Raw genomic sequence first — 15,359 nt, forward strand, 5'->3', positions numbered from 1 at the left:
GTTCCTTCAGAATAAAGGTAGATGTTTGTATTAAAGTTCCTTCAAAATAAAGGTAGACGTTTGTGTTAAAGTTCCTTCAAAATAAAGGTAGATGTTCGTATTAAAGTTCCTTCAAAATAAAGGTAGATGTTTGTGTTAAAGTTCCTTCAAAATAAAGGTAGATGTTCGTATTAAAGTTCCTTCAAAATAAAGGTAGATGTTTGTGTTAAAGTTCCTTCAAAATAAAGGTAGATGTTCGTATTAAAGTTCCTTCAAAATAAAGGTAGATGTTTGTGTTAAAGTTCCTTCAAAATAAAGGTAGATGTTCGTGTTAAAGTTCCTTCAAAATAAAGGTAGATGTTTGTGTTAAAGTTCCTTCAGAATAAAGGTAAATGTTTGTATTAAAGTTCCTTCAAAATAAAGGTAGATGTTTGTGTTAAAGTTCCTTCAGAATAAAGGTAGATGTTCGTATTAAAGTTCCTTCAAAATAAAGGTAGACGTTTGTGTTAAAGTTCCTTCAAAATAAAGGTAGATGTTTGTGTTAAAGTTCCTTCAGAATAAAGGTAGATGTTTGTATTAAAGTTCCTTCAAAATAAAGGTAGACGTTTGTGTTAAAGTTCCTTCAAAATAAAGGTAGATGTTTGTGTTAAAGTTCCTTCAAAATAAAGGTAGATGTTCGTATTAAAGTTCCTTCAAAATAAAGGTAGATGTTTGTGTTAAAGTTCCTTCAAAATAAAGGTAGATGTTCGTATTAAAGTTCCTTCAGAATAAAGGTAGATGTTTGTATTAAAGTTCCTTCAAAATAAAGGTAGACGTTTGTGTTAAAGTTCCTTCAAAATAAAGGTAGATGTTCGTATTAAAGTTCCTTCAAAATAAAGGTAGATGTTTGTGTTAAAGTTCCTTCAAAATAAAGGTAGATGTTCGTATTAAAGTTCCTTCAAAATAAAGGTAGATGTTTGTGTTAAAGTTCCTTCAGAATAAAGGTAGATGTTTGTATTAAAGTTCCTTCAAAATAAAGGTAGACGTTTGTGTTAAAGTTCCTTCAAAATAAAGGTAGATGTTCGTATTAAAGTTCCTTCAAAATAAAGGTAGATGTTTGTGTTAAAGTTCCTTCAAAATAAAGGTAGATGTTCGTATTAAAGTTCCTTCAAAATAAAGGTAGATGTTCGTATTAAAGTTCCTTCAAAATAAAGGTAGATGTTTGTATTAAAGCTCCTTCAAAATAAAGGTAGACGTTTGTATTTAAGTTCCTTCAAAATAAAGGTAGATGTTTGTGTTAAAGTTCCTTCAAAATAAAGGTAGATGTTTGTGTTAAAGTTCCTTCAGAATAAAGGTAAATGTTTGTATTAAAGTTCCTTCAAAATAAAGGTAGATGTTTGTGTTAAAGTTCCTTCAGAATAAAGGTAGATGTTCGTATTAAAGTTCCTTCAAAATAAAGGTAGACGTTTGTGTTAAAGTTCCTTCAAAATAAAGGTAGATGTTCGTATTAAAGTTCCTTCAAAATAAAGGTAGATGTTTGTGTTAAAGTTCCTTCAAAATAAAGGTAGATGTTCGTATTAAAGTTCCTTCAAAATAAAGGTAGATGTTTGTGTTAAAGTTCCTTCAGAATAAAGGTAGATGTTTGTATTAAAGTTCCTTCAAAATAAAGGTAGACGTTTGTGTTAAAGTTCCTTCAAAATAAAGGTAGATGTTTGTGTTAAAGTTCCTTCAAAATAAAGGTAGATGTTCGTATTAAAGTTCCTTCAAAATAAAGGTAGATGTTTGTGTTAAAGTTCCTTCAAAATAAAGGTAGATGTTCGTATTAAAGTTCCTTCAGAATAAAGGTAGATGTTTGTATTAAAGTTCCTTCAAAATAAAGGTAGACGTTTGTGTTAAAGTTCCTTCAAAATAAAGGTAGATGTTCGTATTAAAGTTCCTTCAAAATAAAGGTAGATGTTTGTGTTAAAGTTCCTTCAAAATAAAGGTAGATGTTCGTATTAAAGTTCCTTCAAAATAAAGGTAGATGTTTGTGTTAAAGTTCCTTCAGAATAAAGGTAGATGTTTGTATTAAAGTTCCTTCAAAATAAAGGTAGACGTTTGTGTTAAAGTTCCTTCAAAATAAAGGTAGATGTTCGTATTAAAGTTCCTTCAAAATAAAGGTAGATGTTTGTGTTAAAGTTCCTTCAAAATAAAGGTAGATGTTCGTATTAAAGTTCCTTCAAAATAAAGGTAGATGTTCGTATTAAAGTTCCTTCAAAATAAAGGTAGATGTTTGTATTAAAGCTCCTTCAAAATAAAGGTAGACGTTTGTATTTAAGTTCCTTCAAAATAAAGGTAGATGTTTGTGTTAAAGCTTCTTACAGTATAAAGGTAGTATAGGTAGTAAATGTGTAGTGTGATTATAAAGCAGCTCTAGTTGTGATGTCACAACTAAGCCCCGCCCCCTCACCACCACCTGGACCAACCATCCAACAACAACAACTTGCAGGATTGTACCTTTACCAGCGATCTAGTGGGTTTTATTGGATCAATGAGTTGACACATGACACCGCTGAACACTGAGGTGCGTTTAATGACTCACTGTAAAACTCTGTAAAACTCAGCGTCTCATTGGTAAAAACAGGATGTATAACATCCACTCAGCTTCATCTGTACGAGCCGCTGCTGCAGCCGCACACGCAGCAAAAACTACACAAAAACTACACAAAAACTACACAAAGATGAAGGTATAAAACTCAGAGTTCAGTCCTGTGGCTTCAGAAAAGCTCTCTTTGGTTCTGTGGAGTCCTGGTTCTGGTTCTGGTTCTGGTTCTGGTTCTGGTTCTGGTTCTGGTTCTGGTCTTGGTCCAGCGTCGCTCGGTCGCGTTTCTTCACAAACTTCTTCTTCATGCTGCCGACCAGACTCTCGTACCTGCAGACGGAGGAGAGACAGGAAGTGACATCAGCAGGAGAGGTATGGTCTTCCTCTTTCTCTGACATTAACTGGAAAACAACATGGCTCCTTCCACATACATTTGTTATCTCCAATAACATCAAAGAAGTTCAATATAAAATGATACATCACATTTACCCCACTAACAAATTTGTGTCAATATTGATGCTAATTGTGTATTTTGTGATGCCCAAGTGGAAACGATTAGGTACCTTATTTTTGAATGTAATTTTTTTGGGGGGGAAAAAATTGAAGCTTACATCACATCACATTCCAACATACCAATTAATTTGAAATCCTAAGATATACTGTTATACTATAATAATAAAGATAGGAAAATGCAACACTTAATTAATCTGATTATTCTAATTGCAAAATTCCACATCTAGGCCACATAAAACCAAGTTTTCCAAAGGTCGACCTTTCTTTCCTGTTTTTGAAATTGATTTCAAGAACTACTTTGAATGTATTAAAAGAATTGATAATAAAAAATGTATACACACTGTTAACATAATTGAAGAAATATTTGGAGAAATGTAATATCTCCTGCCCTTTTCTTCCTTCTTTTTATTTTATTTCATTTATTGTATTATTGTGTTTATGTTACTTATGTAATGACTTCTGCACTTCATCCACTTTCTGTCTCATACTGTATTTGTTTATTATCTTCTTGATGCCAGACTGTTTGTGTTGTGTTTTGTGTCCACGGTCAATGTTCTGACTGTGATTGGAACGTCTAAATAAAGTTTTGAAAAAATAAAATAAAAGTTTGTCCCTCCTGAGGACCCGTACCTCAGCGCCATCTCCTCGTCGGTGACGTCCATCTTCATCCTGCTCTGCTCCTCCTCTTCCTCCTTCTCCTCTTCGTCTTTGGGATTCAACAGCGCCATCAGTTTCTGATAAAACAAACACACACACGTTGCCGTCGGTTACGCTGCTGCTGATGATGTCACAGGTCTGGTCACGTGACCCCCCCCCCCAGAGGAGACACACCCACCTCCACGTCGGGGTTGAAGCCTCTGAAGGAGATGCGTCCGAAGTTGAGCTGCTCACAGGGAACGAAGCTCTTCTCCTCCAGCACCAGAGTCCTGACAACCACCACAACAACAACATGTCGTCATGGAAACACACCAGCCAATCACACAAATTTGACCATTTTTTTCTAGAAATTTTTAATACTTTTTTAAAAATAAATATTACCCTTTTTTTTCTTTAGATTAAAAAAAAAAAGATTTTTTTTGAGAAATCTGACCATTTTTTTCCAGAAATTGCACAAAAACTTTTCCAAAAGTTCGCACCAATGGCCCTAATGTCAACGTACATTTTACTAAGAAAGTAACTTTATTAAATATTGGTATATTTCTGATGTTTGTTTTCAAAATGTTGTCCAATGGGGGTCCATGGTCTAATTTGTGTCAATCTTTTTTTAATTAACATTTTTTCCACATATCAATATTCAACATTTTACATATACTGACATATAACTGACATTTTATGAACTGTATTTCTTTTATATGAGAGTGTGTGTGTATATATGTGTACATATATATTAATGCATATATATAGGTGATAGTTTGTATATGTGTATATAGGTATATTTTATATTTTATTTTATTCTTTTATATTATTGCTACATCTGTCTACATTAGCTAAGTACTTTCTTTCAGAATGTTTGGAGCAGCTGACAGATGAATTTCCTTCGGGATTAATAAAGTATTTAGCCTATCTATCTATCTATCTATCTATCTATCTATCTATCTATCTATCTATCTATCTATCTATCTATCTATCTATCTATCTATCTACAATTTTCCAACAGTATAAAACATTCCTATACTTCTCCACTTTGTGTCAGTTTATGGTCGTTGATGTAAAGGTTAGAGAAGCGCTGCTCTAGAGGTGAATAAAGTGTTTTCTTGACTCACTCTTTAGCAGCGAGCTCGGGCAGGTCCAGGTACCAGTGCTCGTCACTGATGATCCTCCTCTCGTCCTCCTCCAGCTGCTTCTTGGTCTCCGCATCCAGACCTCGCTGCATGAACTACACACAGAGACACACACACACACACACACACACACACACACACACACACACACACACACACACACACACACACACACACACACACACACACACACACACACACACACACACACACACACACACAGGTCAGTCACATGTCAGACCAACAGGAAACAGGAAGTTGATTGTTTTTGACACATTCATTCAATCAAATTAACTGATCTGAACCAAAGTCATCAGGACTTTTATTTTGAAGTTCTGTAAAATTGACTTCCGTTTCCGTTTTGGAACTCGTTCCAAGACAAATTATATATCAAAACGTGTTGGATCGGTGTGCTATTACTTTTTTTTTTACAGAATACAAATGTTTGGCAGTTTTGCGAGACATTTTGCATTGAAGTGTTTGTTGCTAGATGTTTCTTCTGTGTTTATATGATCCATGGTTTATCAAGACGAACGAACAGAAGAACTCCGGAGCAGCTGCCTACATTTATAAACGGAAACAAGAACAACTCCGTAGTTCCTCCAGAGACTTTGGAAGTGGACGGAACATCTCAGCCACTGGGAGCTGCTGCTGCAACCAGGATTCAGGGCACTTGGGTCAGCAGGACGAGCAGTATGGAGCTATCTGGATGTTTCATAGTGTGTGTTTTGGACCAATCAATAGTGAACTCTATCTGCCCCCATTATATGAAAACCCATTGGCAGCTGGACCCCCCCTGGAACTCCTACAGAGTTTTGATGACTCTGGAAGTTCTCCAGACCCTTCCTTGGCATGACGGGGAGTAAACTGGTGAATTTTTGATTTTGGGTGAAGTTTCCCTTTAAATGAGATACTACCTGTGGCCTGGTGGGACCGTTTCTCCAGATCTACATACATCCCTGCCCTGTAGAGCTTTAATGTGACCACAGCTCCTCTATAGCAGATGGTCATGTTGCTGTCTTCACATTAAGATCGTGGGTTCGATTCCCATGTTGACAGAGAAGGAAGCAGCAGCAGCAGCTCAGTTAGTTAGCTCTGTAGCTAACACACACACACACACACACACACACGCACACGCCTACCTTCATGCGCAGCAGGTTCTTGGACAGTCTCACTGACTCTTTGTCCATGTTTCTGTCCCGGTTTGTCCCGTGTCTCTCTGTGTCTCTTTCAACGTGGAGCAACAACACGAGTCAGACCGGAGCAGCCGAGCACCGAGCGGAGCTAACAGTTAGCAGCTAACAGCTAACAGGCCGGCTAATCTACCGCTGACCTCATCGATGAGCTTCCTCTTCCTCCTCTTCCTTCTCTCTGCCGCCCCCTGCGGCCTGGAGCTGCTCTTACATACAGTAATAATAGTTCACGGTTGAAAGCTGCAGTGAAAAGTGAGTTATCAGGCGACTGAGTGAAGTCAGAGAGAGACTGGTGAAGTGTAGGACTGAAGCTGTCAGTGTCAGAGCTGAGTTACACTGAAGGAAGTCCTCTAAGAATATATAAACCGTAGGAGAAATATGTCAGTTAAATGGTCAGTGGGAGTGAGTATTCAACTGTATTTTGACAATAAATTACAAAATAAACCACAGTGAAGTTAGTTTTAAGTTGGATATTTGACAGACATTCGCTCCTTCTCAATACTTAAAAATTCATATAAAATATTAGGCTACATGTGTTCAAATACAATAACAACAGGTGTGTGTCATAGAGGAGGCTTAGATCTACCATCCTGTGTTAGTTTAGAGTCAACAGGTCACATGACATTTTAATAGGCCTATATTTTATACAGTAAATCTGAGCGTTAGAGCTCAATAACTCCCAGGTCATGTGACCTGTTGACTCAAATCAACACAGGATGGTAGAGCTAAGCCTGCTGTATGACACACACCTGTTGTTATTGTATTTAAACACATCTTATATTTTCTATGAGTTTTTAATGTGTTGAGTAGGAGCAAATGTCTGTCAAATATCCAACTTAAAACTAACTTCACTGCGGTACAAAATAATACTAAATATAAAGGCCTACATTAGGAATCCTTACATACGGTGTCAAAATATGGGATGGCCTAATTCTAATACTTTAGTTTTAGCCTCAAAAACATTAACATTTTTGTATCTAGTGGAATTTTAAACAGGTTAATTCATGTACAATGTCATTAAAAGCATGAAACATACAAAAGATGTTTTCTAATAGAGAGGGAGGTTATATGATTCAGACTGATTCATCTCCTTTATTTTCTGAGCCGACACAACAAAGACAGAAAACAGGAAGCGTTAGATAATATTTATTGATTAGGATAATATTATATTATCTCTATATATGATCAGAGAGAAACACTCAATCACTTCACTGATTTCTACATAGAAACAATAAGACAGAGTTCAACACAGGTTCAAACTGTGTGTGTGTGTGTGAGTGTGTAGTCAATCAGTTCTTCTTCCTGTTCCTCGTTGTCATTGTGTTGAAACATGTTGAGACAGTTTGAGTTGATCAACGAGCAGCAGCAGCTTCCTCTGCACCATGACACAGCACAACACACACACACACACACACACACACATCGTATTGTTCTTCTATTGTATGATTTGTCTGTCATGACGTCTTTTTATATTGGGATTGCTGCTGAGTTCCCGTCTGCACAACAACAACCGTCCGGTCCTATTAAAGGTACAGTACGTAGGAATCCCCCCCCGACAGACAACAGACGCTGCATGGTACACTGCAAAAACTCAAAATCTTTCCAAGAATATTTGTCTTATTTCTTGTCAAAATGTCTTATTTCTAGTCAAAACTAATCTCTTTCCACTTAAAATAAGACTCATCACCTAAAAATGAACTTGTTTTTAGATCATTTTCACTTGTTTCAAACTAATTTTCACTTGAAATAAGTAGAAAAATCTGCCAGTGAAAGGAAGTTTTTTGTTCTTGTAATAAGAAAGAAAAACTTGCTCCACTATCAGATTTTTCTACTTATTTCAAGTGAAAATCTGCTTGAAAGAAGTAAAAAGTGTCTAAAAACAAGCTGCTTTTAATGTGATGAGTCTTATTTTAGGTAGAATGAGATTTGTTTTGACTAGAAATAAGACAAATATTCTTGGTAAGATTTAGAGTTTTTGCAGTGTAACAGGCACGAGGCAGAACAATACAGGCCTGACAACATGTTGTCATGGTGATGTGGTATTGTTTTAGTAAAATGACATCCGGTTGGTTTACCGACGGCCGTCTGCCTGACTGCACCTGAATGCAACACCGGTGCCTCCGTCCTTCCTCACACTACACAGTGGTGACAGTTTTAACAGGCCGTTTCCGTGGTTACCTACGGTCACGATGCAACATGGCCGCCTCGGTTCGGTGCCAGAAAGCTTTCATCTGGATGCAGCTGTGATTCACCTTCAGGGAAATACGCATTTATGAAAGACAGGTTTGATTGTTTTGTGAACAACTTTTTTTATTGCTTTTAAAGGGAAACAAGTACATTAGTCCGATAGAGGTAAAAGGTACATTGCAACGTAGTAAAAAGTAAAAATAAATAAATAAAAGAATAAAAAAAAGACAGGAAAAAATGGAAAAAAATCTAATCAAATAAAAAGGGGACCAGGCGGCGACCCCCCCCACTCCCCCAACTTGGATCTCTATAAAACTCTTACAGGGCATGAGAGACCATGTTTTAACAACAAATGCTAATAAAAATAGTTTTTACAACAATTCCTGGATCTTATCTGCCATTGTTTCCATGCTAGAATAGTATCAGCTCCAGCACCGCGCATTCTGGCCACTGAAAGCTCCATATTATGTCAATGTCAATGTCTGTGTTAAACCAATGGGGCTTGGTAACTGTATGTGGAGGTTTCCAGCATGTCAACTTTAACGAGGTGGTATCATTTAGGAGCAACACAATGGGAGAACATGGTACAACGACTTCCAGTACATTAGATAAAGTAGAGCAAACTTCACCCCAAACAACTTCACATCCTTGCATTCCCAGTACACATGTAGATATGAGCCTATAAGTCCATCTGAGATGAAACACATATTTGATTTTTGATAATAAAAAGCCAAATAAGTTACACACTTGGGCTTTAAAGGGACAACCAGGAGTTTTGTTAAAGTGAAGTGTTTTCACACTACATTTATGAGCCTCTGCACCGTGAAATTCTTTGACCGGCGCAAGACAGACTCATGTTTTCATTCATCAAGAATTAAAGTCAGAGGTTGGAAGACGATCACATACCGTCGTAGTTCCCACCATAAACGGAGATTCATACGGCGGCGTTATTCTCATGACTCGCCACGAAACCGAAAGTAAAGAAACGCTGGTCGGCTCGCCCAGCATTTCCACCACCACTAATAATAACAAAATAACCATAGAGACAAAACCATAGATTTATCTAAAATGGACCATTAACAAGTGGTAACGGAGATTCATCCACATTAATATCAGACTTTTTATAACCAAATAGAAACTCCTGGTTGTCCCTTTACAGAGACCGTGAGCCTTGGACCAATCAGAGGAAGTCCTGCACCACCAGCTCCTTGAGCGTGCGGGCCGTGACCTCTCCTCGCTCGGCGTCCCTCAGCAGCCGCAGCTCGTCCTGTATCTGGGCGACGGGCCGTCCCAGCTGGTAGCCCAGCTCCAGCTGCAGCTCCAGCAGCGCCGCGCGCTGCCGCCGCAGCCCGTAGCGCCGCGCCGCCGGCAGCGCCCGCTGGGCCGCCGCCACCGCCTCCTCCGGCTGCTCCAGGTCGCGGTGGCACACGGCCACGGCACACAGGGCGGGGACCAGCAGCGTGGGGTGCTGCCATGGCAACAGCTTCTCCTGGATCTCCACAACCAGCTGCACACAGACACACACTTCATCAGCTGTTGCATCAACCTGTGTTTTCTAAAGCATCTGGACTCATGTACAGCTTTATATAAACTCACACTTAAAATCAATGCTCCTCCATCCTATCAACATTATAAAAATATCATCTCAAACCTCTTTACAGGTCACAAAAAAGTCCTCTTCTTACTTGGTGTGGCTAATTTATACTAATTTCTTTTTATTTTAAGCATCATTGAAAAATCTCACATTCATGAAAGTCTCAACCTCTTTTCTCCACAACTCTACTCTAGTGTGGAGGTTAAGGTGCCTGCTTGCCAACCCCAAGGTCACTGGTTCAAATCCAGGTTGAGCACTCTTATTATGTGATGTTGAATTCTGCTCCCCTCCATCACCCTCAATTGGTTACAGGTGGTCGTTAAGAGACGCATTAATTGCTAGTGCCACAGTTTGCAGCACATCATCACATTACAATCAATGACAACATGCTTATGTGTGTGCTCTCTGTAGTAACTTTCCTTACTTTTTTTTTTTAAAGCAGAAGCCAGTGATCCTCTTATTAAAGGTTTTCTTTGCCCCTCACATACTGTCTCTGTCTAATCTATACTCATCTCTTTTTATTTTAAGCATCATTGAAAAATCTCACATTCATCGAAGTCTCAACCTCTCTTCTTCACAACTCCACTGTAGTGTAGGGGTTAGGGTGGCTGCGTGCCAACCCTAAGGTCACTGGTTCAAATCCAAGGGAAGAACTCTTGTTATGTGATGTTGAATTCTGCTCCCCTCCCCCGCCTTCAATTGGTTACAGGTGTTCGTTAAGAGACGCATTAATTGCTTCTGCCACCGTTTGCAGCACATCATCACATTACAATGGCAACATGCTTATGTCTGTGCTCTCTGTGGCGAAGTGGCAGAGTAAAGGTTTATTGATCATGAGGTCATGGGTTCGATTCCTTACTTTTTTTCTTAAGCAGAAGCCAGTGATCCTCTTATCAAAGGTTTTCTTTACCCCTCACATACTGTCTCTGTCTGTAGCCTAGTGGTTAGCTTGCTGGTCTGGAGACCTGAAGGTTGCTGGTTCAAATCTTGCCTCAACAACAATTATAGTGAATTATTTTCCCAGTTGTCCTCTGTTGACTTCTGATAACTTGCTTCATGTTGAAACTGCTGCTCTCAGCCTGAAATTCACAGAAATTTTCATTCTAAGTCATTCAAGCTTGACTCTCAAGCTTTCTTGATGTTGACAGTGTGCAGATCATCAACAGACAACAGTCTCTGCAACTGTGTGCGCACTGTGGCCTAGAGGCAGAGTGGAAGTCTAATGACCATGAGGTTGTGGGTTCGATTCCGACCTTGGTCATACATTTGTATGGTGATCACTGGTTGCACTATTTGCTAATTCTGCAACAGCGTTCAGTTGCTATCAGCAGTCACACCATTTCCATTCTTGGAAATGCTTTTTCTAGTTATTCTTACGGCTTCCGCTCTTTTTCTGCAGTTTTCAGCTCCTTCATACTTTGTGCTATTTCAACAATTCATATATCAAAACGTGCAGCTTTCTGAGGAGAAGGGTGCTATTATTTTTCTCTTTTCAACTATTTATACTTTTTAAAATATTCAAACTTTATTGAAATTTTTTTCCCATAGGAATACATTGAAACAGTCTTCAAACTCTTCAAATCTTCTCCTTCTTTGAACTTCAACTGCTTCAACATACTTTCACCTACAGACTTCATTCCACTTTTAAAACGTTCACAAAACTTTCAAGTATTCACCGTTAATTCAACTTTTTCATATCTTCTACCGTTATTGATCAGTACCCTTCAACTGTTCATGATAATTTTTGACAAAATTCCAATTTAACATGGGAGTCAATGGCACGGAATGTTCATAGCTAGAGTGGTGACTTTGGCAGTTAGAGTGACAGAGGGTCTAAAAATCCTCTCACATTTTTCTCTCTAACCTGTCAGCACGTCCACAAATTACACTCTACACACATAATTTCCGCCACGTTTGTAGACATGCTCATCCTCGATCTCACAATGTGCTCAAAAAAACAGTTTTTTTTACACCTATCTTTAACAATTCAGGTATTTTCCTGCATGTCATTCAGCCCCCTCATTACAAGTTCTACTCTTTAGACATTATGATCCTTTCTGTGGCTAGCTGCAGATTTCAACTCTTCAACTGTTAAACATCTTGAACATGCAGGATTTTTTCATTTTCTTCTTTTTTTTAAAACATTTCTACTGCTTTTCGTCCTTAAAAAGACATTAATCTTCAAGTTATATGTTTCAGCTTCAACGTTAGACTTTTTCAACAGTTCTTCAGCTAATTCAACTTTGTTTCAATGATTTCTTCAGCTTATTCAGCATTGCTTCAGCAATAGCGTTCAGCTGCTTTCAGCATTCACACCATTTCCATTCTTGGAAATGTTTTTTCTAGTTATCATTTATTATTACATTTAGTTAGTTTTTAGGAAGGGGGGGGGGTAATGTGTGTATGTTTGTATCTGTACCTTGAGCTGCTGCAGCGCGGCGTTGAACTGCCCGGCCCTCAGCAGCCCGTGGCCTCGCCGCTGCTCCGCCGCCGTGAAGAAGGCGGAGAACAGCGGCGAGCGGCGGACGCAGCGCAGCGCGTACAGCCGGGCCAGGTAGTCCTGCAGGGAGCGCCGGCGCTCCGAGATGACGTCGGGGCTGAAGTTTCTCGTCAGGTGTTTCCGTGGCAACAGCACCTCCTCCAGCTCCTCCACGAACTCCTCCTGCAGCCGCTGGTGCAGCTGCAGGAAGTCGCTGTAGCGGCGCTCCACGGAAACACGGTGCTGGTCGAAGCTCCCTGAACGCATCACCACCACCTCGTACACCTACACACACACACACACACACACACACACACACACACACAAAGCCAGGATTCAGTGACATGTTTCAAGCTCCGTGTCTCTGTCAGCCAATAAAATCAGAGCAGATTTCAGAATAAAACACTCAGAGAAACTAAATCCTGCAGGTTGTTGAATGGTGTTGTCCAGGTGGTGAGGGGGTAAAACGACCCCCTTGCAAAAGAGATTCTGAATCTCAATGGGATTATTCCTTGTTAAATAAAGGTTAAATAAAAAAAATAGATTCATGTAAAAACCGCGGTTCTGGATCAATTCCTAATTTTCAAAAATCGTTTTTCTCTCTGCGTCCTCACAGGCTTCCGTACGGCGCTGCAGTGAGCCAATCGGATCGTGAGACACCCAACAATTCCCAGCCCTATCCACCTTTTTCCAAACGTCTAAAACGTAGCCTGTTTTGCCGGTTTTGCTCTTCCGGTGGAATTTTATGTCTACGTTTCCATGGTTTCGGTAGTCGCGGTAAATGCATGGATTTTTTTTTTTTTTTTTTCAATGAAAATCTGTAAAACGCATGGATCATCACATCAGCTTTTAACAGTGGATATCACACAGACTGACATCCGTGTTAAAAGCCAGCGTTAATAGATCCATGCGTTTACCGTAACTATGACAACGACTGAAAACCATGGAAACGGAAACGTACAATTCCACCGGAAATGCAAAACATGGCTTCTGGTTTTGACCATAGATGACGTTTGGAAACTTGTGGATTGGATGGAGGTGAGGGGGCGGGGCTTTGTTGTGACATCACAAAGTGACAGGAAGTCCTGACGTCTCAGTGTGTGTGTGGTGTGTGTGTGTGTGTGTGTGTGTGTGTGTGTATGTGTGTGTGTGTGTGTGTGTCTGTGTGTGTGTCTGTGTGTGTGTGTGTGTGTGTGTGTGTGTGTGTGTGTGTGTGTGTGTGGTGTGTGTGTGTGTCTCACCACGTGTTTGGACAGCGTCTCCTCGACGACGCGGCTGCTCGGGATCTCGAACAGGAGTCGGACCGGTCGCTCTCGCTGCTTCACGGCCTTCAGGTTCTGCTGCAGCTGATTGGTCGTTAGGCTGGAGCCGCTGGGGGCTTCGTCTGCACACACACACACACACACACACACACACACACACACACACACACACACACACACACACACACACACACACACGCATCAGAGGGTGTGTTTTACAGTGATGTCACCGGGTCACTGCACTGCAAAAACTCAAACTCTTACCAAGAATATTTGTCTTATTTCCAGTCAAAACAAATCTAATTCTACTTAAAATAAGACTCATCACATTAAAAGCAGCTTGTTTTTAGACACTTTTTACTTCTTTCAAGCAGATTTTCAATTGAAATAAGTAGAAAAATCTGATAGTGGAGCAAGTTTTTCTTTCTTATTACAAACACAAAAAACTTACTTTCACTGGCAGATTTTTCTACTTATTTCAAGTTTTCAATTTGATAGAGAGGGACAGTGTACATTGATACACATTTTAAAATAAAATGTAAGTGTACCCAGTTCTAGCTACCAAGCTAATTTCCATTGCCAGTCCCCCCATGCTAAAATAGAAACAAACAGGTTAAGAAAAGTACAAGTTATTTTTTTAAAGAAAAGAAAAAACAGAGAAAATAATACGATCACATTCACATTATAACACATTTACAACACATTACAATCGTGGTTCACAGTAGGCACAGATGGTCAGTAGCGGGGTTTAATAGTTAATAGTTTAAGTGCTGGAGTTAATAATTAAAGTGCTAGGTTTCTAGGACAAAGGAGGAGTAAATAAGTGAAAGTTTGTTTGAAACAAGTGAAAATGATCTAAAAACAAGTTCATTTTTAGGTGATGAGTCTTATTTTAAGTGGAGAGAGATTAGTTTTCTCCTCTGTTGCTCACCCTGAGGTTTCTCCGACTTTTCCCTGTTAAAAGGGTTTTCCATGGAGTTTTTCCTCAGTCGATGTGAGGGTCTAAGGACAGAGGATGTTGTTACGATGCCATGTAAAGCCCTTTGAGACAAACTGTTTGTAAAAACGGGCTATACAAATAAAATTGCCTTGCCTTGCCTTGCCTTGCCTAGTTTTGACTAGAAATCAGACATTTTGACACGAAATAAGACAAATATTCTTGGAAAGATGTTTAGTTTCTGCAGAGTGTGAGGTTCTTACCTGCGGTCCAGGTTCTGTCGGTCCTGGTCTGAGGTTCTGGCTCCATGGCAACGGATCAGCTGGTCCCCCCCTCCTCCTCACTGTGAGTCCTGCTGGTCCTGGTCCTGGTCCTGCTGGTCCTGGTCCTGGTCCTGGTCCTGGTCCTGGTCCTGGTCCTGGTCCTGGTCCTGGTCCTGCTGGTCCTGGTCCTGGTCCTGAACTCACAGCTCGGTCGGTGCTGAGACAACAGGAAGTTCTGAGCAGCTCGGAGCAGAAGAGGGAAGTGAAACTGAGCTGTGACGGGGAAGTTGGTTTCATGGCTGCTGTTGCTCCGGGCGGGCGGAGCTTAGAGTCAACAGGGGGGGGGGGTGAAGTCTCACAGGCTCAGCTGTGACAGGTGTGTCAGCTGGTGACAACACTGGACAGGAAACTGTAGTGTATTATCCACCTGAACTTTTTGCTTTAACATCATGTATTATGTTCTTCTTTGTATGTGTGCCCTTTTTGGAATTAATAATAATAAGTTTATTTGAAAACAGGGACAGTGCACACTAATAACATCACTGTAAATGCGCCAGAATTAGCCAAGAGGCTATTTTTCATCTGTAGTCCCCAGACGGATGTTAAAAAGT

The 15,359-nt window shown here is 39.8% G+C and overlaps 2 protein-coding genes across 2 annotated transcripts; both read right to left on the minus strand.

Moving 5' to 3' along the window:
* Window positions 1–2,513: 2,513 nt before the first annotated feature.
* Window positions 2,514–6,123, minus strand: mphosph6 (M-phase phosphoprotein 6). The gene is made up of 5 exons (XM_085780662.1): window positions 5,976–6,123; window positions 4,816–4,928; window positions 3,888–3,978; window positions 3,683–3,786; window positions 2,514–2,869 (listed from the first exon to the last, which is right to left on the minus strand). Exons 1-5 carry the CDS (start codon window positions 6,021–6,023, stop codon window positions 2,701–2,703), a joined length of 525 nt encoding a protein of 174 aa, XP_085636788.1. The 5' UTR covers window positions 6,024–6,123; the 3' UTR covers window positions 2,514–2,700.
* A 2,621-nt stretch (window positions 6,124–8,744) lies between these two features.
* Window positions 8,745–14,920, minus strand: snx20 (sorting nexin 20). Its single transcript, XM_085780663.1, has 4 exons — window positions 14,749–14,920; window positions 13,528–13,670; window positions 12,227–12,571; window positions 8,745–9,720 (listed from the first exon to the last, which is right to left on the minus strand). Exons 1-4 carry the CDS (start codon window positions 14,792–14,794, stop codon window positions 9,394–9,396), a joined length of 861 nt encoding a protein of 286 aa, XP_085636789.1. The 5' UTR covers window positions 14,795–14,920; the 3' UTR covers window positions 8,745–9,393.
* Window positions 14,921–15,359: the final 439 nt, after the last annotated feature.

Source organism: Trachurus japonicus, chromosome 6 (genome assembly GCF_045865225.1).
Source record: "Trachurus japonicus isolate A0001 chromosome 6, Traja_1.0".
NCBI classification, from domain to species: Eukaryota; Metazoa; Chordata; class Actinopteri; order Carangiformes; family Carangidae; genus Trachurus; species Trachurus japonicus.

Coding starts and splice junctions, on each gene's coding strand:
- mphosph6 (XM_085780662.1), bottom strand. CDS start 6,023: ATGGACAAAGAGTCAGTGAGACTGTCCAAGAACCTGCTGCGCATGAAG. Junction 3,979..4,815: donor CCCGAGCTCGCTGCTAAAGA/GTGAGTCAAGAA, acceptor GGTGGTTGTCAG/GACTCTGGTGCTGGAGGAGA. Junction 2,870..3,682: donor GACGAGGAGATGGCGCTGAG/GTACGGGTCCTC, acceptor CTCCGTCTGCAG/GTACGAGAGTCTGGTCGGCA.
- snx20 (XM_085780663.1), bottom strand. CDS start 14,794: ATGGAGCCAGAACCTCAGACCAGGACCGACAGAACCTGGACCGCAG. Junction 13,671..14,748: donor CGACAGAACCTGGACCGCAG/GTAAGAACCTCA, acceptor GTGTGTGTGCAG/ACGAAGCCCCCAGCGGCTCC. Junction 9,721..12,226: donor CCGCGCTGCAGCAGCTCAAG/GTACAGATACAA, acceptor GTCTGTGTGCAG/CTGGTTGTGGAGATCCAGGA.